This window comes from Oryzias latipes, chromosome 5 (assembly GCF_053564925.1).
Source record: "Oryzias latipes strain Hd-rR chromosome 5, Olatipes_Hd-rR_3.1".
NCBI classification, from domain to species: domain Eukaryota; kingdom Metazoa; phylum Chordata; class Actinopteri; order Beloniformes; family Adrianichthyidae; genus Oryzias; species Oryzias latipes.
In genome coordinates, this window is record NC_136241.1 from 29,637,630 (window position 1) to 29,661,915 (window position 24,286).

At 40.2% G+C, this 24,286-nt stretch overlaps 1 protein-coding gene and 1 long non-coding RNA gene across 2 annotated transcripts; one reads left to right on the top strand and one right to left on the bottom strand.

Annotated features, from left to right (window-relative positions):
- Positions 1-9: 9 nt before the first annotated feature.
- On the bottom strand, positions 10-2,906 carry LOC110015169 (uncharacterized). Its single transcript, XR_002290299.2, has 2 exons — positions 2,770-2,906; positions 10-2,515 (listed from the first exon to the last, which is right to left on the bottom strand). It is a non-coding gene; the product is annotated as an uncharacterized LOC110015169 (long non-coding RNA).
- esyt1b (extended synaptotagmin-like protein 1b) lies at positions 2,178-22,874 on the top strand. Its single transcript, XM_023955170.2, has 52 exons — positions 2,178-2,519; positions 3,122-3,163; positions 4,846-4,980; positions 5,053-5,126; positions 5,227-5,299; positions 5,430-5,519; positions 5,666-5,721; positions 5,846-5,966; positions 6,045-6,221; positions 6,359-6,441; positions 6,571-6,619; positions 6,697-6,786; positions 6,930-7,025; positions 8,342-8,413; positions 8,499-8,585; positions 8,665-8,814; positions 8,911-9,024; positions 9,131-9,307; positions 9,583-9,668; positions 9,746-9,794; positions 9,875-9,964; positions 10,063-10,158; positions 10,249-10,320; positions 10,861-10,947; positions 11,030-11,176; positions 11,355-11,461; positions 11,553-11,727; positions 11,827-12,003; positions 12,074-12,156; positions 13,927-13,975; positions 14,045-14,134; positions 14,226-14,321; positions 14,488-14,559; positions 14,904-14,990; positions 15,085-15,231; positions 15,311-15,438; positions 15,565-15,691; positions 15,778-15,839; positions 15,949-16,090; positions 16,847-17,014; positions 17,092-17,174; positions 17,493-17,541; positions 17,624-17,713; positions 17,793-17,888; positions 17,985-18,056; positions 18,131-18,217; positions 18,352-18,498; positions 18,575-18,711; positions 20,083-20,214; positions 20,289-20,385; positions 21,669-21,718; positions 22,284-22,874. Exons 1-52 carry the CDS (start codon positions 2,178-2,180, stop codon positions 22,309-22,311), a joined length of 5,433 nt encoding a protein of 1,810 aa, XP_023810938.1. The 3' UTR covers positions 22,312-22,874.
- Positions 22,875-24,286: the final 1,412 nt, after the last annotated feature.

Genomic DNA, 24,286 nt, shown 5'->3' on the forward strand with positions numbered 1-24,286 from the left:
TTCCGGTTTGCAGGGTTGTAAATGTTTAATACTATAACAAAGTTGTATCTACAAATTCATAAACGCTTCCTTTTTCTCTTTAAGCCGCTCATAATTGGTCAATACAGTGCTTGTGCTGAGCTGGGGAGGAGTAGTGAAAGTTCATCACACGCTCAGCGCAGCACAGCAGCAGCGTGAATGGAATTGAGCTCCAGGTGAAACACAAAACGAGACATCAACACAAAAACGTACAGAAATGAGTGCCACTGGAATAAGAAGCAAAACAAAAAAACATTCCTTTCTTCTAGAACTGACTCCACAACCACCCTGCACCTGAGAACATAGAGAATTTTCTCCTAAACAGCAGATCATTACTGACCAAAGAAACCAGATCAGCTTCAAAAAGATGAGACACTTAGTATTTTTGAATGCCAGCCTTTACTGTAATCCAAAATCACATTCAGTGGGCTTGCCTCAATGCTATGCGGCACACCTCGGTCTGCACACTGCATCCAGGTGCAGCTTCTCCAACGCACTCTCGCTTCACAGTCAGAGGGTTTTGGTTTAAAACCTTTCTGTGTGGAGTTTGCATGTTCTCCTCGTGCATGCATGGGTTTTCTCTGTGCTGTCTGGTTTCCTCCCACAGTCTAAAATCATGCTTCATAGGTTAAATGGTATCTCTAAATTGTGCCTAATGTGTGTGTTGTGTGGCCCTGCAACAGACCAACAACAACCTGTTCATCCAACAGTAGTTGGGTTGACTCCAGCAGCCCCGTGATCCAAAAATGGGATTCGGCGGGTTCAAAAGATGGATGAATGGACAAAATTGATAATCCTCTGGTAATGAAAGCTACTGTGATCACTGAAATAACCAGAAATGGACAAAAGTAATACTAGATACAAAAAAAAAAACAGTGAAAATCTGCAAATGAAAACCTTAAACTGCTGTTCGCTCTTATAATAAACAGGTGACTTGGTCTCAGTGAGAGGCTGAAACGAGGTGTGTCATCTCTAGTCGGCATCAAAAGTGTCTTCATCAAACATCTGCGCCTTCATTATCCTTTGTAGATTTTTTTTAAATTGTTCACTTTCAACAGTTGGGTTTTTATGTTGTCTCATAATGTGATAGTTCAATCTGACAATGATGCCCTTTGAGTTCACCTTCAAAGAACCACTGATCATCGATATATAGTAAAAATGTTGCTAGTGGTCTTTCTGTTATGATTATGCCGTTTTTATGCGTACTACTATACAAAACTGTCACATTTTCTAAGAAATCATTTCTGCAGCGCGGCAGCAGTTCGTTAGAAATTTGCCTTTGAATTGTGGGCGGGGCAAGGAGCTTGCGGCCCGCCCAGAGGATTTTCTAAAAAGTCACAGATAAACTCTTAAAAATCTGTCTAATCTGTCTCGTCTGTCTAAGCGTCCAAAATATAAATTTTGGACGTTGGTCATGCTGTAGTATCGCGAGACCCGACGAGACGAGTGTGGTGATTCAACTTGGCAGCACCTGACAAGTTGAACAAACATTTTGGTCTTGTTTCATTATACCGCCACATTAAAATAATCCAGTAAATTAACAATCATTAAAAAATTTACATTTTGATCTTTATATTCATAATATATCAGAAAAATGCCACAAGAACATGTTCAAACCAGGATTTTCATAGGAGTGGGTCTTTCATGTTCTGGGCTTTTTTTGTCTGTGTGTGTTTTCAATGTCTGTGATGCACTTTTTTACATATTATTTCCACCTTTTTATGGGGCTTTGTCATTGGTTTCTTTATTTGTATGAAGAATAAAATCAGAATTTAAATGAGTTAATTTGTGAAAACGTTTTGTTTTGTTAATTTAAAGCTGCCTCCGGGGCGTTTTCTTCAACAAAGCTGCGCTCAAATCTCAGGGTTATTTTAAGATGGGAGTGACACAGCATCGAAAAATTCGGCCGTTTTTTTTCTCCTGCGGCGGTGGGCGTGGCTTCGGGCTTCATCCAGTTAACGGGACTGGCTTGTTTTTAGTCTCTTCTTTTCTGCCTTCACTCAAAACAAACTCAGAAACTTGCAGGTTATTTTATTTTATCCACCTTTAACCGAACACCTGGTCGGACACTGTACCCACTTGCGCGGTTTGTTCTTCCAGGTTCCGACTCTAGATATGGAGCTTTAGCCGTTAAGTTAGTCGGGAGTCCAGAAAAGATCATGCAAAACGACAAATCGGAGCCGACGGAGCCCAAGGGCGCCGAGGGTTCGAACCCGCCGAGTGACGGCGCTGAGGATCCCGTCAAAGTCAAGGGGATCAGCGCCGTGGCGGTGCTGTGGACCTTCGGGAAATGCCTGAGCGCCTTGCTCCCCGTCTACCTCGCCGGTTATTACCGGGTGAGCACCAGCCTGCTGGTCTTCGGCATGATGGTTTACACGGGATGGAAACACGTCCGAGAAGCGAAGGAGGAGCGCCTAAGGTCGGCCATGCAGCTGCTCAGCGACGGGGACGATTACGCATCCAGCAGGCTCTCCAAAATCAAGCGAGATCTTCCAGCCTGGGTGAGATAAAACAGCCAAATATGTAAATAAAAATCCAGTCACTTCCCTCTTTGACCTGCAGTAACCTTACAATAATCACATCTGTGGTGTCTGTAAACAGAGCAGTCTTGAAACTTAACCAATTTTTTTGCAATAAGAATGCAGATGCGCAAAAAGCCATCTCATGATTTATCTGTTGTTTGCATAACTTAGTTATTAAACTAAAGTTCTCAAAGTTCTGCAAATGCAGCAAAATAAAAGCAACTCAAACCTGCAAGAAGATGCCATCAAAGCTGCAGAGAAGATAAGTTTCCGTTCGTGCTGCCTTCACCAGTGGGTTTCCTTCTAACCAATTGGCATGCATGGTCAGGTCACACAGGAAGTTTCGATAAACTTTTGCAAAACATGCATATTTGCATTCTTTTTACAAGCTTTAAAATATTCCCTTTTGTCCACATTTTCATTTTGCAAACATTCTCTCTGTAAACCATGGAGAGATACCAGCTTTATAACTAATGACATCCCCAGACTGGAGTCTACAAATCATTTCCTTTTCCTGTTGTGTGTTTACCAGGCTGTGTAGCTGAAAATAAAACAAATAAAAACCATTTCTCCTCCCTCAGGTAAACTTTCCTGATGTAGAAAAAGTGGAATGGCTAAATAAGGTAAGAAAACCTTCACTTTCCATAGATGTTTAGTCTCACAGGCAAGCATGTTTAAAGCAGGAGGGTTTATGCTGATTGACATTTGAGCTTGCATGGTAGAAGGTAGCACTGCTGCTGGCATGCTCCTGCGAAGGCCACACCCCTGCTGGCTGCTGTGTGCTGCAGGGAGCAGGCCCGGCGCCAGGCAGCTCTCTCAACATTTCCAATTCAGCGCCGGCAGCACAGGAAAGTGGGGGAGAGAGCCCTTTCTTTTCAGACTTCCAAAAAAAGGCAGCTTCCTTAATCATCTTAACCAGAAAAAAAAAAAAAACAGTTTTCATTATAGCAGAGCCATGAGACCCAAGCAGCAGATGACAAACAAAGCATCGGTTTGAGAGCCATAACTGGAGGGGCGGTCAGCAGATTCCTCTGACTTCCACAGGAGCCAGCAGTTTATGACTCACTCTGCATTTATGCCACACAGTAACCAACTGTTCTGCTTTTTCGCTTGTTACAAAACACCGCCCCTGCGTCAAGGTTACTCTACATTCCCCCAAGAGTACCAAAGATGTCTAATTTCTTTGCTTGCCACACAACAATGTATGCAGTGAACCCATTCAACCCGCTCATTGTGTCATGTCGTGTCGTGAACATAAATAGGAGGACAAAGCAGCTGGGAAGGGCGAGCGGCTGCAGCTGACTCTGTCATTCTTTTTGCTTATTAAAGTCCCTCTCGATCATCTTTTAATCTTTAGTAAAAGCGTTCCCAGCAGTTTTTTTACTTATGATTATGCTGTTTTTAGCCAAAACTTTTTTTTAAAACTGTCATTTACTAGAACATAGTTTCTGCAGAGCGGCAGTAGTTCATAAGAAGTTTGCTTCTTAGTTGTGAGCGGGAGCGTGGGCTGTTTACACTCTCTCCCGCTAGCTTACAGCCCCTCACACCCAAACCTAACTTTACAGCCGGGGGACATAAAGACAATTAAGAGTAAAACTGTGTGTCTGAGTGTTCCTTTATTCAAATCCTAGTGAATAAGGAGCAGACTGAAAAATGTTGTCTGAAAAAGCCTGTATTTATTACATACAAACTACAATCACCAGGCTAAAAACTCCCTGCCCTCCTCCATTCTGATGTATTCATTCATGTATGTCTTCTTTTTTTTTGTCTGAGCTGGCATTTGACCCAAAACTGGACTGCTAGATGACTCCAACATTGCTCACCAATCTTTTTTGCACTGCTACAGTTAGTTTAGGGTTTGGGGGGGCTGTATGGGCTGTATAAGCTAATGGGACAGAGTGTAAACAAAGGGATCATGGAAATAAGCGCAGGCTTACTCCGCGCCAACAGTCCCACCCAGAACTCAGAGGTGAATTTCTAATGAACTACTGCCCCTCTGCAGAAACTATATCCTAGAAAATGACAAGTTTTTTGATTTTGGCTAAAACAGCATAATCATAATAAGATCACTGGGAACGCTTTTACAATAGATCAAAAGGTGAATGGAGTGGGACTTAAATTTTCCCTATATATGTCCTCTATCATCCGAAAAATGCCACAAAAAAAACACGTTAAAACACGAAAAACACAATTTTCATTGGAGTGGGTCTTTCAAGCCAACACGTCTGACCGTTTTGCTGTTCAGCTGCTGAAATTTTTTCCCAAAGCTCTAAAGTTAATTACACTTCAAGCTTGTCCTTGACAGGTACTGCAGCAGGTGTGGCCCTTTGTCGGCCAGTACTTGGAAAAGCTGTTGGTGGAAACTATTGCTCCATCCATCAGAGCCTCCACCACCCACCTTCAGACCTTTAATTTCACTAAGGTCGACATGGGAGACAAGGTATAGAGGCTGTTCCACATCAAAATGTTTCCCGCATTCGTGTGCAAATGAAATGTCTTCTGCTTGATTCAGGCCATGAAGGTTGTGGGAATCAAGGCCCACACAGAGAACGATAAAGGACAAGTCCTGTTAGATCTCTACATCAGGTGACTGTTCATTCGTTGTACTCTGATCACGGTGGTGACTTCTGCTTTTGGGATTTTTTGCCTGTCTGTGTTGATGAGCTCCTTGTTTTTTTCCCCTCAGTTATGTTGGGAATGTGGAGATTAACGTTGAAGTGAAAAGATACTTCTGCAAGGCTGGAGTCAAGGGAATACAGGTGGGCCTGGACAATTAGCTCTGTTTATTGAGCAACTTCATACCATTTCAGGTTTTTCAACCTCAGCAGGCATCTGTGTATCTGGGTTGCATTAAGACGGCTTACATCCTTTGTGTTTCTTTGTCTTTAGCTTCATGGGATGATGCGTGTGATTCTGGAGCCTCTGATTGGCGATGTGCCCATTGTGGGCGCAGTTACCATGTTTTTCATCCGTCGTCCTGTAGGTCCATCAGCGGTCACCTCTCTCTTTGTCTTGTTGTATCATCAACCCTTCCCGCTGCAGATATCATGTGTCACTTATATCTGTTTGATTTGCTGCAAATCCTGATTGATTTTCTCTTTGACCGGGCTCCCGTTTCTTCCCAGAAACTAGACATCAACTGGACTGGACTGACAAATTTGTTTGACATTCCTGGAGTGAAGTGAGTCCTACAGAAATAAAACCTTCTTGGAATTGCACTGTAGTCCTTTCCACGCCTTTATTCTGAATGTTTATCTGAGGGGGTTGAAGTTTTTTCACTGAAATGTGACTGTGGGTCATTGCAGCGCCAAGTCAGACAGCATGATTATGGATGCCATCGCTTCGTTCTTGGTGTTGCCGAACCGGCTGGTTGTCCCACTGGTTCCTGATTTGCACTTGGCCCAGTTACGCTGTCCTCTTCCCAGGGTGAAGTCTGAGAACACAGATGTAGATGATGGGAGTCCTTGGGAAATACTACTATAAGTTAATTTCTTCTTTTTCCAGGGTGTGGTTCGAATTCACCTGTTGGAGGCACAGAATTTGCCAGCCAAGGACCACAATGTAAAGGGGGTGATGGCCGGCCTGTCCGACCCCTATGCCGTATTAAGGGTGGGGCCTCAGACATTTACATCCAAACACATTGACAATACGGACTGTCCCAAGTGGGGAGAGATGTATGAGGTGAGCAAGAATCGCAGTACTGTCCTTAAAATTTGAGAGGTGTGCCATCCTCCCACCTGAGTCCATTCTGCGTGTTGTGTTAGTTAGGATTTGTCTCGTATCAGTGCTCATGTCCTCGTGTGTGTCACAAACATCAGGTAATAGTCCATGAGGTGCCAGGTCAGGAGTTGGAGGTGGAGGTGTACGACAAAGACAGAGACCAAGACGATTTTCTGGGAAGGTGAAAAATTTCCATCTTTGTCGTACTCTTCCAAATGTCATCTGTCAAGATCGGCATGCGAAAAGCCTCAACTTCTTGTATAACTGTTGAAAAGCTCTTTCATTTGTTTTATTCTTTTTCTTCATATAGGACCAAACTGGATTTGGGCGTTGTTAAAAATTCCATTGTTGTGGACGATGTAAGTGAACGCTGTTAGGTCTCTTTTAAGAATAAATATAGTGATATTCAAATGTATGCTCATTAACATCATTGCAGTGGTTCACACTGAAGGAATCTTCATCTGGACGGATTCACTTCAGGCTGGAGTGGCTCTCCTTGCTTCCCAACACTGATAAATTAGAACAGGTTGAAGCCTCCAATTTTCATTTTTTTCCTATTTCTTCTTACTCTGTATCATTATTTTATTTTTTTCATTATAAAGTGTTCCATGATAAAAACTTATGAAAGACTGTACTCCAGTGACACGTTTTTTGTTTGAATTTCCTCAGGTCTTAAAGAAGAGCAAGGCCGTCACTGGAAAGAATTTGGAGCCACTTTCTTCTGCCGTTTTGGTTGTGTATCTAGACAAGGCTAAGGCACTTCCTGTGAGTCAAACATCTCTGCCATATTTGTGTCGGCCGCAGAGCTGATTTCTATTACAGCCTTAAAAGGCGTTTTCTTTTCCCTTTCTTCGTCTGTAGACTTTAATCGCAACCGTTCTCTTGAGATGTGAAAGAATTTACTCTAATACCTGTTGTTGTTAGAGCCCTGTAAGAGAAAAGCAGAAACTAGGTGTTTACTGCCAGTTTGTGTGGTTTTATGCTCACTTCCTGGATTTTACCACAACCTTTTGAAGTGTTTCTGCTGCTGCCATGGTTACTCAAATACAGCATTACTAAGACCCACATGTTTATTATCCAGCTATAGAGCGTCACAATCATTGACTATATATAGGAACAGGACTGCGTGTAGCCTCCCACCTCGTGTTCCAAACAGGAAGTACCCACTGGTTCCAAGAAGCCAAAATTCCACAGACTTTTATTGTGAAATAAGCAGCTATTACTCAGTCATTATATTTGTCAGTTTAACTATTCTTGCTCTGCTACATTTTTTAACATATTCTTGCTAAACCTAATTTCTAAATAATATTTTTTCATGTCGTGTAAGTTTTACAAGTTATTTAATCAAATCAGATCAAACCAATCTTTGTCTATATAGCACTTTTCATACAAAAGGTAACTCAAAGTGCTGTACAGCAAAATAAATGTATATAAAAAAAAGCACAGTAATATAAAAGCTAAACACCCTCCACACACAACCCTCCATTAACCATTGTAGATAAACATGAGGAAACAGGCTGAGCACGGAAAAGTAGGCCGGCGGAAAGGCTAATAGTTAGGACCTCCTCCTTCATGGAAAGCCACATAGCCAGCCAAGTGCAGCATCACAGGCGGGGACCAGCCTCACTACAGCAAAGCAACGATTCAGAGCTGAGGCAGCTAAACAGCAGCTGACCCAGAGCAGGAGGACTCAACTGAGAGAGCACAGGAAAGAAAAATGATCATGAAGTTATAAACTGACCAATCAGATGCCCCAAAAAAAGAATGTGGTTTAACGTTCAAAGCGTTTGATTGACAGATTCTTCTAAGCCCACTTTTAAGTAGTAAGAGTGTGGACATCCAACAAGCTCACTTCTGATTGCTAGAGTGGTTGCCATAGTCAAGACTGACTCTAACCAATCACTGCCACTGATCTTTGCTGAAAAATGGTGACCAAAATGACTTCATTTGGTTGGAGCCAGTAGTAAGCCATTTTCTATGAGTGACGTCACACTTGTCCAGTTTGTTGTACAGTTAGTGGTTGCTATTTATTAGCTCTCCAGCGAGCCCATATTTTATTATTACTGTGTTTTGTTTTATAGATGACAAAGGGAAATAAAGAGCCAAACCCCACGGTCCACATATCTGTTCAGGACACGAAAAGAGAGAGCAAGGTAAAAATGTGAGGCTGCAGAGGTGATCAAGAGGCAGTCCATCGTGCTGCTTGCAAATGTTGATGCTGTTTTTCCATGTGTTCAGACCTGCTACACAACTATTGATCCAGAGTGGGAGCAAGCTTTTACCTTCTTCATTCAGGATCCCCACAAACAGGACATAGACTTTCAGGTATCGTCTAAATCAACTGAGTGTTCTTTTTGATAGTTAAACGAGTCAAGGTTTTCGTTAAGCTTTCGTCTGTTTTAAGGTCAAGGACGTTGACAGCAAGCAGCTTTTGGGCAGCCTGAGAATCCCTCTTCCTCGCATTCTGGAAGAGTCTAGCCTGTCTTTGGACCAGTGGTTCCAGTTGGAAAACTCTGGACCAGCCAGTCGCATCTATGTCAATGCAGTTCTCAGGGTACCATTGCAGGATTCCTTTCTTGAATTGTAACGTGCAACAATGGATTAACATTTCTCATTTTAATTATTTTTATGTTCACATTTTTACTTGTAGGTCTTGTGGTTGGATGAAGAAAATATTAAATCTGATGTGTCATCCGGTGTAGCAGCTGCAATGCAGAAACCGCTGCCCCAGAAGTCCTCCCCCCATCCGAGCTTTGCTACAGAGGTAATGAGGGGCAATAAGGACAAGATGGGACGTTTGTTGGAAACAGTCATGGCTGATACAAGTGTGTTAAAACATTTAATACGTTTTTTTTTTTAATCATATTTAGGGTCTTCTTAGGATTCACTTGTTGGCAGGTCAAAATCTTGTTCCAAAAGACAATTGGATAGGCAGCATGTTGAAAGGCAAGAGCGACCCCTACGTCAAGATCAGCATTGGGGGTGAAACCTTCACTAGCCAAACCATCAAAGAAAACCTGAATCCCACCTGGAATGAGATGTATGAGGTCAGGTTCTTGTTGCATTTACAGCTTTCATTGAATGATGCATTTGCGAGAAAAGGTGTGTGTGGCTATAAAGCCCAGCGTCATAGACCTTAAAGCAAAAGTTGCCATCTAGAAATATCAAATAAAAGCCATTTAGGAGTTTTTTTGTAACATACCAAAAATAATTGATAGATTTGCCTTGAATTGCTTGTTTGACATGGATCATATCCAAAATGACCCTGGTGAAGTATTTAAAAATAAAATAATGACAATTACAAACTGTGAATGCTTCTCAGGTGATTCTTACCCAGCTCCCGGGCCAGGAGCTGCATCTGGAGGTGTTTGATAAAGACATGGATATGAAGGATGACTTCATGGGCAGGTCACTACAACACAGGCTTTTTTCTCATGGAGCATAAACAGATGACACATTCTAATCTCACCATTTTTTAACTCCAGGCTGAGGATCGATTTGAAGGACATCATTGACGCCCAATACGCAGATCAGGTGGGAAGATGCTGCACTTTAAGTCAAAGGAATGGACTCTGCTTGATGTTCTTTATCTTTTCTGCCTTTTTTTCTGTCAGTGGTACGCCCTGAGTGATGTGAAGTCTGGGCGGGTTCACCTCGTGCTCGAGTGGGTTCCGACATCCTCAGAAGCAGACAGATTGGACCAAGTCAGCATTTTCACATTTAGTCTTTAATCACTCATGACTACTGCGTCCAAAGTCTGATTCATCATGCTTAATTCTGTCTTTATTTCCTGTTTGCGTAGGCTCTCCAGTTCTACTCCAGACAGTCTTTCCAAAACAAGGCCGTGGCCTCTGCAGGTCTCCTCTTTGTTTTTGTTGAGCAGGCATATGGCTTACCGGTTAGTCTCCTAATTACTTTGTGAGCAATAATGTGAAAAAATGGTTGTCACCTTTTGAGCCCACGATCCTTATTATTTTGCTTCCTTCAGGTCAAAAAGAGTGGAAAAGATCCAAAAGCAGGAGCGGAGTTGATTCTTGGGAAAGTGTCCCATAAAACCACAGTAAGACCCAAATCTTGCTTAAGGACCCACTCTGATCAGCTCCAATCGTCTTTTGATCTTTTTTAAGTTTTCCCAGTTGTCTTTTGATTATAATTATACTGTACTTCGCCAACATAAAAAAAACTGTCTTTTATGAGACAGTTTCTGCAGAGCAGTGGTAGTTCATTAGAAATTCGCCTCTGAGTTTTGAGTATGGAGCAACCCCGCCCCCCTTCCTTTCCCCCATTGCTGAGAGCTCAAAGCAGGGAGCTTGTGGCCCACCCACTGTCTTTTCTACTTCACAAATAAGCTCTTTTTCAAATAGCATTTTTCCATCTGCTCCTGATTTACAACAAATTTGAAAAAAAAAAAGAGATCCCCAGACATGCAATTTTGAGCTTAATTTTCATTGTGGCCCTTTATCATTAGAAAAGAGACACAATAACATGTTAAAAACACCAAAAACACTATTTTGATTGGAATGAGTCTTTGAATAACCAGAGTGCTGGTATTGACTCAACATTTTAACTGTGAGGGATGTTTGCTAATTTTCCTCTGAAGGTGTGCGATCGGACAACATCTCCTCATTGGAATGAGGCTTTTTGCTTCCTGGTGCGCGACCCCAGAGAAGAAGTTCTGATACTTAAGGTGAGCAACTTCACACACAGGTGATAAAAAGGGAGATCTCCCTGTTTCTCTCTCATATTGTTTGTTATTATTGCTGTTTCAGCTTTCCCACAGCTGGACCCTGCCCATTGGCTCTTTGGTTGTTCCAATGAGAGAACTGCTTTCTGAGACGGACCTGGTTCTGGATCGGTGGTTCCACCTGGATGGAGCGTCACCTGAAAGCCAGATCCAATTGAGAATCGAACTGAAAGTAATGGAAACGTTTTGTTTTCTTTATCATGTTGCTGTTCTTAACTTCTTTTAGAATGTTCTTATTCTTTTTGGGATGGCAGAGTCTTGTCTCGAACCTTTTTTCTGATACTTGTTTTCAAAATCATGGCAGCAGTACCGCTGTTTACAATATGGTAACAAAGTGAATCTAATTCCAGGTGCTGATTTCTACTAAATGTCCTGGTGCTGCTGAAAAGCCTAAGGTCAATGCAGCAGCTGATCATCCACCAGCCAAACACAAGTCAGAGGCAGACACGGCTCTTAAGTGAGATTAATAATTCAGAGATGGTTTTTGATGCAACGTTTTTTTTTATTATCTTGTCAATGTTCCTCATTATACCTCTTTACCTTTCCAGGTCAAGTTCAGTGGACACTCCCATGGAGACCATAACCTCCTCTGTGATTTCTGATGAAGTAATTCAAGGAAAAGAAACTGAAAACGATGTCAACAAGGATGAGACAGAAGAATCCCAAAGTCCTGCTACAATGCAGCCCCTTCATACTTCACCACACCTTAGCTTTGCCACTGAGGTAACATCACAAAGTGACAATTTGAGGGCAGCAGAAAAACAAAAACCCAGTTTAAACTTTGATCTGAGTGCTGCTTGTATTCATATTTCCTCCATTTAGGGACTGCTGAGAATCATCCTGTTGGAGGCTCAGGATCTGATTGCTAAAGACAACAGGTTTGGGCACATGGTGAAAGGCAAGAGTGACCCCTATGCTGTAATCAGTGTTGGAGAGTTCTTGTTCAAGAGCAATGTGGTTGAAGAAAATCTCAGTCCAGTCTGGAATGAGATGTATGAGGTGCGTGAAGGCGTTATAGTTGTTTTAAATACACGGATTATTCAGTCTAAACTGCTTTGCGGTGCCACAGGTGGTGCTCAGGCCTCAGTCTGGACAGGAAGTGCAGGTGGAGCTGTTTGACAAAGACCTCAACAAAGATGACTTCCTTGGCAGGTGAGGGTTCATTTCAAATGTTTCTGTTTTATTATTCCCAGAGTGGTCTTAATCTGCTTTGATTTTCAGCCTCAATGAACAATTTTCAAAGCATAAAGAATTAATTAAAAATGTTTTTATTTCTCAAACAAATAACATCAGTCATCAGGGCTCTAAACCATTGAATGTATATGAGAGCTGGACCGACTGAGTGTGACGTCATCCATAGAAAGCAACAACTTACATCGAGCTCCACCTAAATGCAGTCAATTCTGTTGCCATTTTTTTGGTGATATGCCTTGTTGGAGCTTGACATCATTAGTTAGCAGTGACTCGTCCGAGTGGTTGTTTCTATGGGAACCTCTCTCCCCAATCAAGAGTGAGCTTCTTGGAAGTCCACATCCCTACCACTTGAAAGTGGGCTACACGAAATCTGTCAGTCAGATTTTTTGACGTGAGACCACATCATCTGATTGGTCAGTTTATAACATGAATAAATTGCACTATCATGAAAAAAATTAGGATTATCAAGATCATGTTCAAAATTGTTATTCTGACAAATGTAATTAAAGAGGTTAATTACACTTCTTTTAAATTGGTAAATATGTTTAGAATGTTTAACCATAATGTATTGTTTTGGGACTACAGATGGAAATTAGCTATTGAGCTACAATCTGGTGCTTAATGTAGCTTAATGTAGCCTTTTTGTACGCTGTCTCAATAAATGAATAAATGTAACTAATGACTGAGTACTGGTTGTTTAGTTCTCTATAGAAGTTTATGGGATTTTGGAGCCCGCAGGCACTTCCTCTTCTGAACGCCAGGGGGGAGGGGTCAATCAGTCTAGTTCTCATAGGCAGTCAATGGTCTAAAGCCAGAGGAAACAAAAAGACAAAAACAATCAAATCAGCTCATATTGTTATTCATCTGATTCCATTTCAGGCCTAATTCAGACTTTTTTCCCTGATTGATACAACAATAAAAAATATCTCTGTTAAAACACCCATGAGTTGATTTCTTTTTCAACTCCATCCTTTGAGGAACCTCAGAGGTCATAGTTCCTTTGCATTACAGCCTTTTCATTTCAACCTGTGGTGTTTGGACCATTTCATCACCTCATTTGTTTTCATTTTTCTGTGGAAGACTTTTGTGACTTTAACTTTAGTTCAAGTCAAAAGGTTTAATGACCTTGTATTTGACTCTAGCATAATGTCTGGCAGTTTCTTTGAGACGTCTGTGCTTCATGTTGTTTATGGTTAAACAGCTTTTTTGTTTTCGAGTCTGCTTTTTGTTAAATAAATGAAGGGAGCAAAAAGTTTTGATCCAGCTGGCGATATTTTCCACTCTTATCACACTGCCTTTCAAACATTATCCTCTAAGTAACAAATAAAAAAGTGTATTTATAATTTATGTGATCATTTAAACTTAAAAATCATTGTAAGAATTGAGAATAGAGAATAGAGAGAAAAAAGACCTAATAAAGTGGCTGATGAGTTTTTCTGATGAAGTAGAAGTCTGTTATTGGTAAAACCTCAGAACATACAGTAATAAAAAACTGTATTTACTGTCCAAAACATAGTTATTTTAACTATATGTACCCATAAACATTAGTATTTAAACATTATTAGAAAATCAGCAAACTTGCAAATCAAATGAACATAAACGAAAATTATTTTTCACTACTAAAGTTTCTAAATGTTACATTTCCTTTGGATATTTCAGTCTCAGTCGTAAAACCTTTGTGTCTTCATCCAACTTTTTGATGAACATTTACATTTTTTTTCCTAACAGGTTCAAAATCTGCGTGTCTGACATAATCCAATCCCAGTTCAAGGACCAGGTAGATCACTGCAGATCTGGTTTTCAAATGTTTACAGGCTGTGACTCAGATGGTTCTTTTCTCTTCTAGTGGTACACTCTCAACGATGTGAATTCAGGTCGTGTTCGTCTGATAACTGAGTGGGTTCCAACTGTGTCGCGAAATGACGCCCTGGCTCAAGTTTGTGCCGTTTTTCATTTTTCCAGCTTGATGCTTCCTCTCCAGGTTCTGTTGTGTCACAGCAGTAAATGAATTTGTTGGATTCATGCAGGTGATGCAGCTGCAGTCGCTGCAGTCTTACCGGAACAAGGCAGTTCCGTCTGCAGCGCTGCTCTTTGTTTTCATGGACAGAGCACGCATGCTTCCTGTGAGTCCTCACATCTTTAAACTCCACATTCTGTGTCTGAAATGAAACATTTGTTTTGCATATAAATATTTTTATGACTCTAGAAATACAATGGCTTCAAGAAGGCTTAACTACGTTAAGGGATAATGGATAAAAAGGTTTAAAAATAATTAATTCTACTCTGCAGTTTAAGAAAAGTGGAAAGGAGCCCAAAGCAGGAGCGGAACTTTTGTTGGGCAACACTACATACAAAACAAAGGTGATGAATGGAGGCATGAAGCAAACACACACACACAGATTTCATGCAGGGATGCATGCACAACTTCTGTTTGTGTGTCATATTATTTAGGCCTGAATGTTAGAACTTAAGTTAAGTTAAAAGTGTGATGCAAAATAGTTTAAAAATGATTACATTCTTTCCATAAAGCTTTCAAATTGAACCCTTTTTAATTTCATCCCTGGCCTCACATCAATGTAAAACTGTGAATCATTGAAAGCTTGTTCATTTCTACTGAATCCATCTTAAAATTGAACTCAAACTCATTTAACAAACTGTATCTCGTCATATTGTTTCTTCTGTCTCGTCCTTTTTTCTGTTTGAAGGTGTGTGAGCGCTCCACGTCCCCCCAGTGGAGTGAAGCGTTTCACTTCTTGGTTCACAAGCCCAAAGAGGAAATGCTGATAGTGAAGGTGGATGTTCTTTACGTGTCACACAACAGAGGAGCCACAAACTTTTATCTTTTGTCAGAACATTTCCAGCCCATAACCTTCTGTGTGTCTGCAGCTGTCCAGTGCATGGGACCAGCCAATGGGATCTCTGGTAGTTCCTGTGAAGGAACTGCTGTCTGAACCTCAGCTGGTTCTGGACAAGTGGCTGCACCTGGATGGCGCTTCACCTGAAAGTGAAATTCTGCTCAGAGCTGAGCTCAAGGTAAACGACTGCATGCACATGCACAGGTTAATGCTGCTGCGGCTGACACAGAGGCTGAGTGGAAGGTTGATGGTTGCAGATCCTTGACACACGGATGACAGACGTCCCAAAACCGTCTGCTGCTGCTTCCAAGAAAGAAGTTGATGCAGAAAAAATTCCCAAAGCAGCACATGTGGAGGAAAAAAGTTCTGAACTGCCTGCAACCCAGTGAGTTATTTGTCTCATGTGGAAGGTTGGACCTGTTAGCCCACCGCTCAGAAACAGCAAAGCCATATTATTGTGTGTCAGTGCAGGCTGGTTGTCATGATTTATAACCTCACTTTCTGGTTTGAGATCTCCTAAGGTGTCAGAGCCCCAGAAAGAGCCTGAAGCCGCACATCCGGACCTCTCCACAGAAAAGCCTGATCCCAGGAAACCAGCTGATGTTCAAACCACACTGGATGTGTGTCCTTCCTCTGCGGTCAGTCACGTCTCCCAAAAGGACTAGTTAAAAATCCCACAAATATGTTTTGTTATTTAAGTAACTGTATTGTATCTGTCCGTCAGACGATAAAGGAACAATCCCAGGATTTAAAAACACATCATGAGCCAAGCGCCCAAACAGACTGGTGAGTAAAAACATGTTTTTTATTCTTTTTTTCCTGTCATGTCTGATAGAAAACAAGTTCAAAAAGGAAATACATACATAATAATTAATGCTCGTGTGTGTAACTGCAGCACTACCATGGAGGACCTCGCTCAGTCTACATTCTCAGGTCTTCCCACTGATAAAAAGCCATCTGCAAAAGTCAGTGAAATCCCTAAAGCGGAGACCGCTCTTCAATCACGCACCACGCCACCCAGAGACTTTGGGAAAGAGGTGGGGGTTTTTTTAAATCATATACTGCATTTTGCTTAATAAAACGTAGCAAACAAATAAACTGCTTTCATGTGCACAGCTTTCTCTGGCACATGAAATTACAACCCCAACAAGATCAGACAGACTACAAGGTTGCCTGTGGAGCAGCCAATAAAAAGTGCTCCATGCTTTTAGTACCACTGTGGGTGTAAAGTCACTAAAACCATGCTGGGAATTAGTTTTAGTATTTGGGAAAAATATATTTATATAGTATATATAATTTGACTATTTTTTGACTTCAAATTTAAATTGCATCATTTGTCTGACATTTGGAAAAGTATTCGAACCATTTGGTTAGAACTGTTTCTATCAGACTTAAGTTGATCTTATAGTTTCCCTTTTTAAATTTTGGATGTAAGGTTATCTTACCCCCCCTACAGAAGGTTCTGACTCTTGAGCATGTTTTTATGTGTCATTTTAGCTTTTTTTAAAACAAGGAAGTCCCATAATTTTAAAGTAAAACTCACCATTTGCTAAAAAAAATATATATATTTTTTTTTTCATCAGTGTGTGGCTGGTTTAAGGAATAAAGATATTGTGAATTAAAGGGGAAAAATTGGATTCAGTTTTCTAAAGGACTACTTTTAATTAATTGTTTCAATTAGAAGTGAATAAAACTCTACCAAAACTGTTTGCCAGAAATAAGTTTTTAAAGTCTTTCAAATGTTTATGAGCTGTGGCTCTGCTGCTTACCATCTTACCTTCATTGTCCTGTAGGGGGTGCTGAGGATCCATCTGCTGGAGGCAAAGAATCTGGTGGCAAAGGACATCGTTCTGGGAAAGGGCAAAAGCGACCCATATGTAAAAATCAACATTGGGGGGTTTATGTTTAAGAGTCATGTTATCAAAGAGAATCTAAACCCAACATGGAATGAAATGTATGAGGTAAGACACATACGGTAAAGAACTTCATGCTCGCGGATATTTCTCTGCAGATTTTTTAATCTGTTTGTGATCCACAGGTGGTTCTGAGTGGGAACCATGACCAGGACATCAAGTTTGAAGCATTCGATAAGGATTTGAACTCTGACGACTTCCTGGGGAGGTGATTTTCTCTCAAGCTCCTGATCTATAAATAGAGAAAAAGTCCTGTTATGGGAAAAAAAAAGTTTCACTGCAATGTTTGGGTTTTAGGGACAAATGTTCCATGATTGGATCTTCAAAAACACAATACTACAGTTGACATTGAGAGATTATTTTTGTTTAAAGTTTTTTGGTACAAATTTTTTTTTTGATTTAATCAAATGTTTGGGAGTACTTTATCATATTTTTTTCAGTTTTTGTTATTTAAAGGCTTTAGCCAGCATCAAAATGTTCTTTTTTTTCAGACAGATGGAATAATTTCTCGTTCTTGTGTTCACAGATTTAGTGTTCGGCTGAATGAGGTCATGAGTGCACAGTACACAGATCAGGTTAGTCAGTAGCTGCTGTTGATTGATTGTTATCTGGTCTTAATGAGGAGTTGCTGCCTCTTCAACTGCGGCTGTGTTGCAGTGGTTCACCCTCAAGGATGTGAAGTCTGGACAAGTTCATGTAATTCTGGAGTGGGTTCCTACAGTGTCAAGTTCTATCAGACTGGACCAGGTCTGCCCTCCTGCATGTTTTTAATTTAATCTTTTTTTTTTACAGCTGACTCCATGTTTTTTTTTTGGTTCTGTTTTAGGTGATGCAGTTGGAGTCGCTCCAGTCTTACCAGAATAAAGCGGTCCCCTCTGCAGCGCTGCTCTTTGTTTACATCCAGGCAGCACAGTCACTGCCTGTGAGTTTGCAGTTTTTCCACAGTCTGTCCCACACTTATCAAAGATCCACACAATGACACACCCCCCCCCCCCCCTGTTTCTCATTTACCACATAGCTAAAGAAGAGTGGAAAAGAGCCCAGAGCAGGAGCCGAGCTCGTTCTGGGAGAAGCTTCCTCCAAAACCAAAGTGAGGATCTTCTTTTCGCTGCTGTGTCATGTTGTCTAAAAATGTTATTAATGCCATCTTCATATTCCCCTTAGCTGTGTGACCGCAGTGCCAATCCTCAGTGGAATGAATCTTTTCACTTTGTGGTTCGTGACCCAAAACGTCAGACTCTCATCGTGAAGGCAAGATCCGCATCTTCAGACCACAGACGTGTTGTTGCTCACTGCACAGTTTGTGAGCTCAGGCTGGATGGGTTTACACCACTGCACCTGTAAGATGATCCAATGACAGCATCCTCTTCTTTCTCACACTGCAGCTCTCGAGCGGTTGGGACGAACCAATGGGATCTTTGGTTGTTCCTGTGAGGGAGCTGCTCTCAGAACCAGAGCTGGTTCTGGACCGCTGGTTCCATCTGGATGGAGCCTCAGCTTACAGCCAGATCCTGCTGCGGGCTGAACTCAAGGTGGCAACACAAAACAAACGAAAAGACATGACAATGAATGCTGACTCTTACTGAAGGTTCTGTTGGTTTTTTAAAGATTCTGAACACTAAAATGTTGCATCTGATCGGTACGGAGGCTCTTCCGTGTGCCGCGGCAAGCGCCGGACAGTTGAAGATGTCTCTCACATACGCCCCTCAGCAGAAAAAACTAGTGGTTCTCGTCCATGCCTGCAGGTAAGTCACAGCACAATCTTTGATTTTTGTAGAATACTTTTTTTTTTCCTTCCTTAAAGTTAGATTTGTTTTAGTTTTTTAAATTTGTTGGGTAAATTTGCAAGACCCTTAAAGTGATTAGCCATGTACATTTAATTTCTATAAAAAAAGTAAATAAAAAAATAGTTTTATTGTATCCTTTTTTTGTTCCTTACATCTTTTTAAAGAAGTAAGTAAAATCTGTAAATCACATCAATAAATCACTTAACACAAAAACATATTATAGACCACAACAACAGTTAAAAAAACAAAACAAGTAACAGCATTACATTTAAAAAATAAAATAAAAACATTGAAAAAAATTTGAACATCAAAAGAAATTCTCATAAATCTAAATTAAATGTAAAAAAATACACGAAATAAGAATCTGGAAAAGGTAGCTATTGTGGGATGTCCTTGATTAATTGATGACGTTTGTTTACCTTTTCAAACAGAAGTTAATTGTCATGGAAACATTTTCCAACAGAAGCTTTCTTACATTTTGGTTTCTGAAATTTGTTTTGATTTTTAAAATATAATGTTGTTTTTTTCAATTATGCCTTTTGCTTTGTTAATAGTTGTGTGATCTTTAATATGTTTTTGCATTGAGTGACTTGTTGATTTGCACTTCTGGGCCACCGTACATTTTTCAGGTTCCGTCAAAAACTCATTGCTCATTTGGATTTAAAATGGGCAATTTCCAGCAGCGTGACTTTTATCTTTTTTTTTTCTTAGACAGTGTGCTTCAGGTTTGCAGGTAGACCGTCTGCGTTTATGATGCAATTTTAGCTAAAAATGTTCAGAAATGTAGCTGTTCGGACACCTTTGCTTGGTTTTCACTTGAAAATAATCCAGAATGCGGAGATGTTTCTTTCAGGACCAATCACTGCAGCTTCGATAGGCCCTTCCAACACAATGTGCTTCAATTAATCATCTGTTTGTTTAGTTCTTGGGAGAAGGCTTAGGTATGATCAGTTCTCATGTGTTTAAAAGACAGAATCTCCTTATTTTCTTTATTGTTTTGAAAATTTGTTATTTATGAGCCTGAACCGTGCATGTTGGATTCGACGTGCAGTCTTCGCTCTCCAGTCCTTTTTACATCATAAAATATAGACATTTAACAGATGAAGGTCCTGCAGTTATATTTAACCAATTATCTGCTTGTATTAATGAGGAAATATTTATCACATGAGTCTAAAACATCCAAGACTGAAGGGAGAAGTTAAGGGGGAAAGTTGAAAAATGTCTAACTTATCAAAAGCAGTTTTTTTGTATTCTTAGATTCTATTCTTATTCTTTTTATTTTTTCAGGCTGAGGTCTAGTTTTCTAATTGTTATCATCTCCATACACAGAGGCCTTTTGGCACAAAGTAAGGATGGAGTAGACAGCTATGTCTCTCTCATGTTGCTGCCAGACAAAACCAAAGCCACCAAGAGAAAGACCGCCGTGAAGAAAAAAGACCTCAACCCCGAGTACAATGAAAGGTAAAAGAACCCAGTGTCTCTGCTCCATCGAGTCTTCCATAAACGTTGATGACGTCTCTGCTTGTGTCTTTAAGGTTTGAGTTTGATCTGCCGGAGCAGGAGGTTCCATTCAAGTGCCTCAGTGCATCTGTGAAAAATAACTCCTTCAGAGGCAAAGATGTTATTGGACAGGTGAGTCTGGAAGTCAGAATCTTTAGCAGAGATTCTGTTCTGCAAACCAGCTACTGGTCTGTCAGAGAGGGAAAGCTCCTTTTCGGCCTACATCATAAAATTGTCTATTTATTTAAAAGTAAATTCTGCCCTACGTTCCTTTTCAAGAAAATTGTCTGTGACCCTGTCATACCAACTAGGCGTCTTTTCAAGTGACTTGTCCAGTGTGGCTCTCAATGGCCAGCAGAGCTAGACTGCTTAAACGGCCTTGGCCCATTGTGTTTCGGGTGTAGGAATCGCCAAAATCAGGTCGACAATATTAGCACCGTCTGCCATTATGAGCAGTTTCACCCAAGACGCTAGCCTAGCCTACTAACGTTACATGAATGAATGGATTAATGAATGAATGAAGGAATGAATGACTGAACGATCTAAAAAAATATATTAAACTCTGTAAAACTGAAACAAGGAATGTGGTGTATAATTGTGTGAAATGTATGATGAAAATCAAGCAATTTCGCCAAGCAAATATCAAAGAAATAGGTTGCAGCAGTTTTTATTTCGACTGAACTTGAGAAATCCGCGATGGGACTGAGCGCGAATAGCTTTAGTGATTCCTCATAGTACAGAATCGCTGTCAGTCAAAAAGAGATGCAGTCTTTTGACAGACCCTCCAATCATCACGCAGAAGCTTGGAGTCCGGGCCAGCCCACTCCCCATTCACCCCCAGAGACGCTGAGCGTCCGTGGGCGGGACATAATCGCAGCGTTTATCCAATGACCGTCTAGTTTCGAAGCGCTGAAAAAAAACGTTCAAAGCGGCCCCATTGAAGTCAATGGACGCTGGGCTTCAATAGGGAAATGCACTGTGACGCTGCAGCAATGTATGAGAAGAAAATCGAGTCAGCCGACCTTCTATATGTAACGGATTCTGAACGAACACGTCTTTGAGATGAACATTTTCTAATGCATTTTTAGTCAATAAAATGTTAAAACATTAGTACATATTTGACCATTAATTTTGTGACGTTATAAGGGAAGCTGAGCTTCCCTTGCAGTCTTAAAGAAATCGCCACTGCTGCAAACAAACAACATAAGACAGATGAGTGGCAGATAATGTCACCCCTGCTGCTCTAAAACTTCAAATATGTACCCAATGCTAACAAGCTCATTTGTTTCACCACATTAAAGCCAGATCAGTCTTTTTCTAAGGTTTCTATTTTAGTGAGAAAATTATTCTCTCTTTTCTTATTCTGTTGTCTTCAATTCTTTTCTTTACGCTGATATGACATGTTTGTTCCTCAGGTTCAGGTTGAGTTAGCTCAGATGGATCTAAAGTCTGGAATCACACAGTGGTAAGCAGACCAGGTTTGATACATGATACCAAATGTTTATCATAAAGAAACTTATTTATAGTAACAGCTTCATTCTGATGCATCAACTTGTAGATGACTAGATCCATGACCGTCTTTGTTTTCCTCATCTGAGCTGGAATCTGGCTCTAAACTGTACAGCTGGATAGCTCCGACATTGCTCGCCATTTTTGTTGTACTAATGATGTTATGAAGGGGGTGTGAGGGCCTGTAGGCTAGCAGGAGAGCATGTAAACTTGGAGCTTTCAGCAACAAAGAGAGGAAGGGGGGCAGGGTTTCTCCATGCCAACAGTCACGCCCAGGACTCAGAAGCAAATTTCTTATGAATTACTTCTGCTCTGGGCAAAGTATATCCTAGAAAACCTAAAAACGACATAATCCCAATTAAAAGACCACTGGGGAAGCTTTTACGATCGATCAAAAGATGATTGGATTGGGTCTCTAAGGGAGAGTCTTTTATAAAGTGTAACATCAGTTATGCTCCTCTTTATTGTGCTCTTAGATTGTAATAATTTGTTCCGCTGTGAACATGTTTTTTCTTGTCCAGGTTTGCTCTGAGCGATGAAGCCGAGTAGACTTCCTGCCTGCCGATCTTGTCGCATGGCGACGACCATGTAATCAGTCAGCCTTCCTTCTGCTGCTGCTCTTCACACACCTGCACCACTCCGGCAGCTTTACTGCACCCACCCAGCTCACTGTGTTACTCAATGTTTACTGTACTGTGTGCACTTCCACCAACCAAAGAGGAAAAAAATAAAATAGTTGTGTTGAGAGTTAAAACAGTTTATTAAAGAGGAACTAAAGACGTTGACAGACGAGACGGCACTGAAGAGGTTTTGATGTTGTAAGAGAACTTTACACTTCTCAATGAAGTATTTTTTCCATGTTTTTATATATTAATTTTTTTTATGTTTCATTGGTCAATATTGATGTCATTTCAACCTTATTTTATAAAATCCTTGCAGTGGATGTTTCCACAGAAATTCATTTTTAAAGTGCCTTTTTTTCAATCTTGTGTTTTATCGTTTATATTTGCTTCACGTCAGCAGCTGTCTGTAGCTGTGCCTTTGCGATATCAGACTGAATACTGTTTGCTAAAAAGCCAAATAACAATAAAATGATGTGGAAAATCTCGCAACATCTTTTGAGTTTCTGCAAGTTTTACTGTCCACTCTAAACAAATACCTGTAAGAGCAAAGGAAAACGTAGAAATTCCTTATTGCAAAAGGTAAATCGTATCTAATTACATTTTATTTCATTCTCTACTGGTTTGTAAGTAGAAAAACAACCTTTTCTGCCTGTCCTGTTGTTGAAGGCTAAGTGTGGTAAATGTAAATTAATCAGTAAACCTCATAAGTGTAATTAAGTTTCTATCATTAGAAAAGATGATTCCAAATCCGCAAAGCTCTTGTTATGTTTTATTAGGAACTGGTGGTGTAGGACCCAAAATGCAGGAATCCAGGCTTGTGGCAGATAAATAAACTTGGTAAAACCATGAAGTAAAGGAGCAATAAAGACATTTAAAAAACAGACACTTAAATGGAATGAGGTTAATAAAGACAGTTTTGGATAATTAACAACTATATATATATATTTATTTTTTTATTTTTTGACATGCTAAAAACATTATTCTTTCAGGGGAACAAAATTATAAAAATGGGAAATGAAACATTATTTTAGAACCCCTACCCTCAGTGTGATTTATAAATCATGTTTTAGTCACAATCAGGTGACCACCCACCTGCTGTGACTTTACTAGTTTAGTAGAGCTGCTTAAACGCAGTCGAGTTCCTTATGAGGTTCAACCTCCTTATGTTTACGCAACTAAAGTTTCACTTTGACTCTCTTGGCTGATCCTCCAGTGATTCAGTCTCTCCTCTGTTGGTTTCAGCCAAACGGTGGACGGTAAGTGATCAACTGCTGCCTGAAATTCAAACTTTCTGTCAACATACATTCAATGGATTTTTTTATTTAATTCAATGACCTACTGACCTTTTGTTCTGATAGAAAAAGGACAAAAATGTGATTAAAAAATCCATAAAACTTTAATGAGTTGCCAGCATTCATACTGTGGTCCTTATAGTTACGCTAGAATTACATTTTTTATTTTCGCTATTTTCAGTAAAAGCCAGAATAACATAGTTTTTATCAATATTTGAGTGCCAAAAAAATGAAGAAGTTTAAAATATGGGTTTGTGTTGAACCTTGTGCTACTGTTTAAAAAAATCCTCTGAGTTAAAATCACGTCATAATTATCTTTTAATTTTGATTTAGCGGATCTTTAATTGTGAAAGAGCTAGAAACAGCCTTACAGAAGTTTGAACTTTAGTTCAAGAAAACAGTTTCAAATGGTTTTGGGGATGAAAATATGTAACAGTCATGTTTTGATGATGATTGTTGATCAATTGTTACGCTTGACTCATTTTTTTCTTAAAAAAATCCTGTTTTGTGACATAATTCTAAAAAAAAGTGCTGTCTTTGTAGTGATCTGATTAACAAGATGTTTTTTCTTTTCTCTTGTTTTTAACTTTTTCTTTTCTATACCTAAAC

Bases quoted from the DNA above. Each gene is read 5' to 3' on its own strand.
- esyt1b (XM_023955170.2), top strand. From the start codon at position 2,178: ATGCAAAACGACAAATCGGAGCCGACGGAGCCCAAGGGCGCCGAGGGT. The intron at 13,976-14,044 runs GTAGATCACTGC...TTTCTCTTCTAG, and splicing joins AATCCCAGTTCAAGGACCAG to TGGTACACTCTCAACGATGT. The intron at 18,218-18,351 runs GCAAGATCCGCA...CTCACACTGCAG, and splicing joins GTCAGACTCTCATCGTGAAG to CTCTCGAGCGGTTGGGACGA.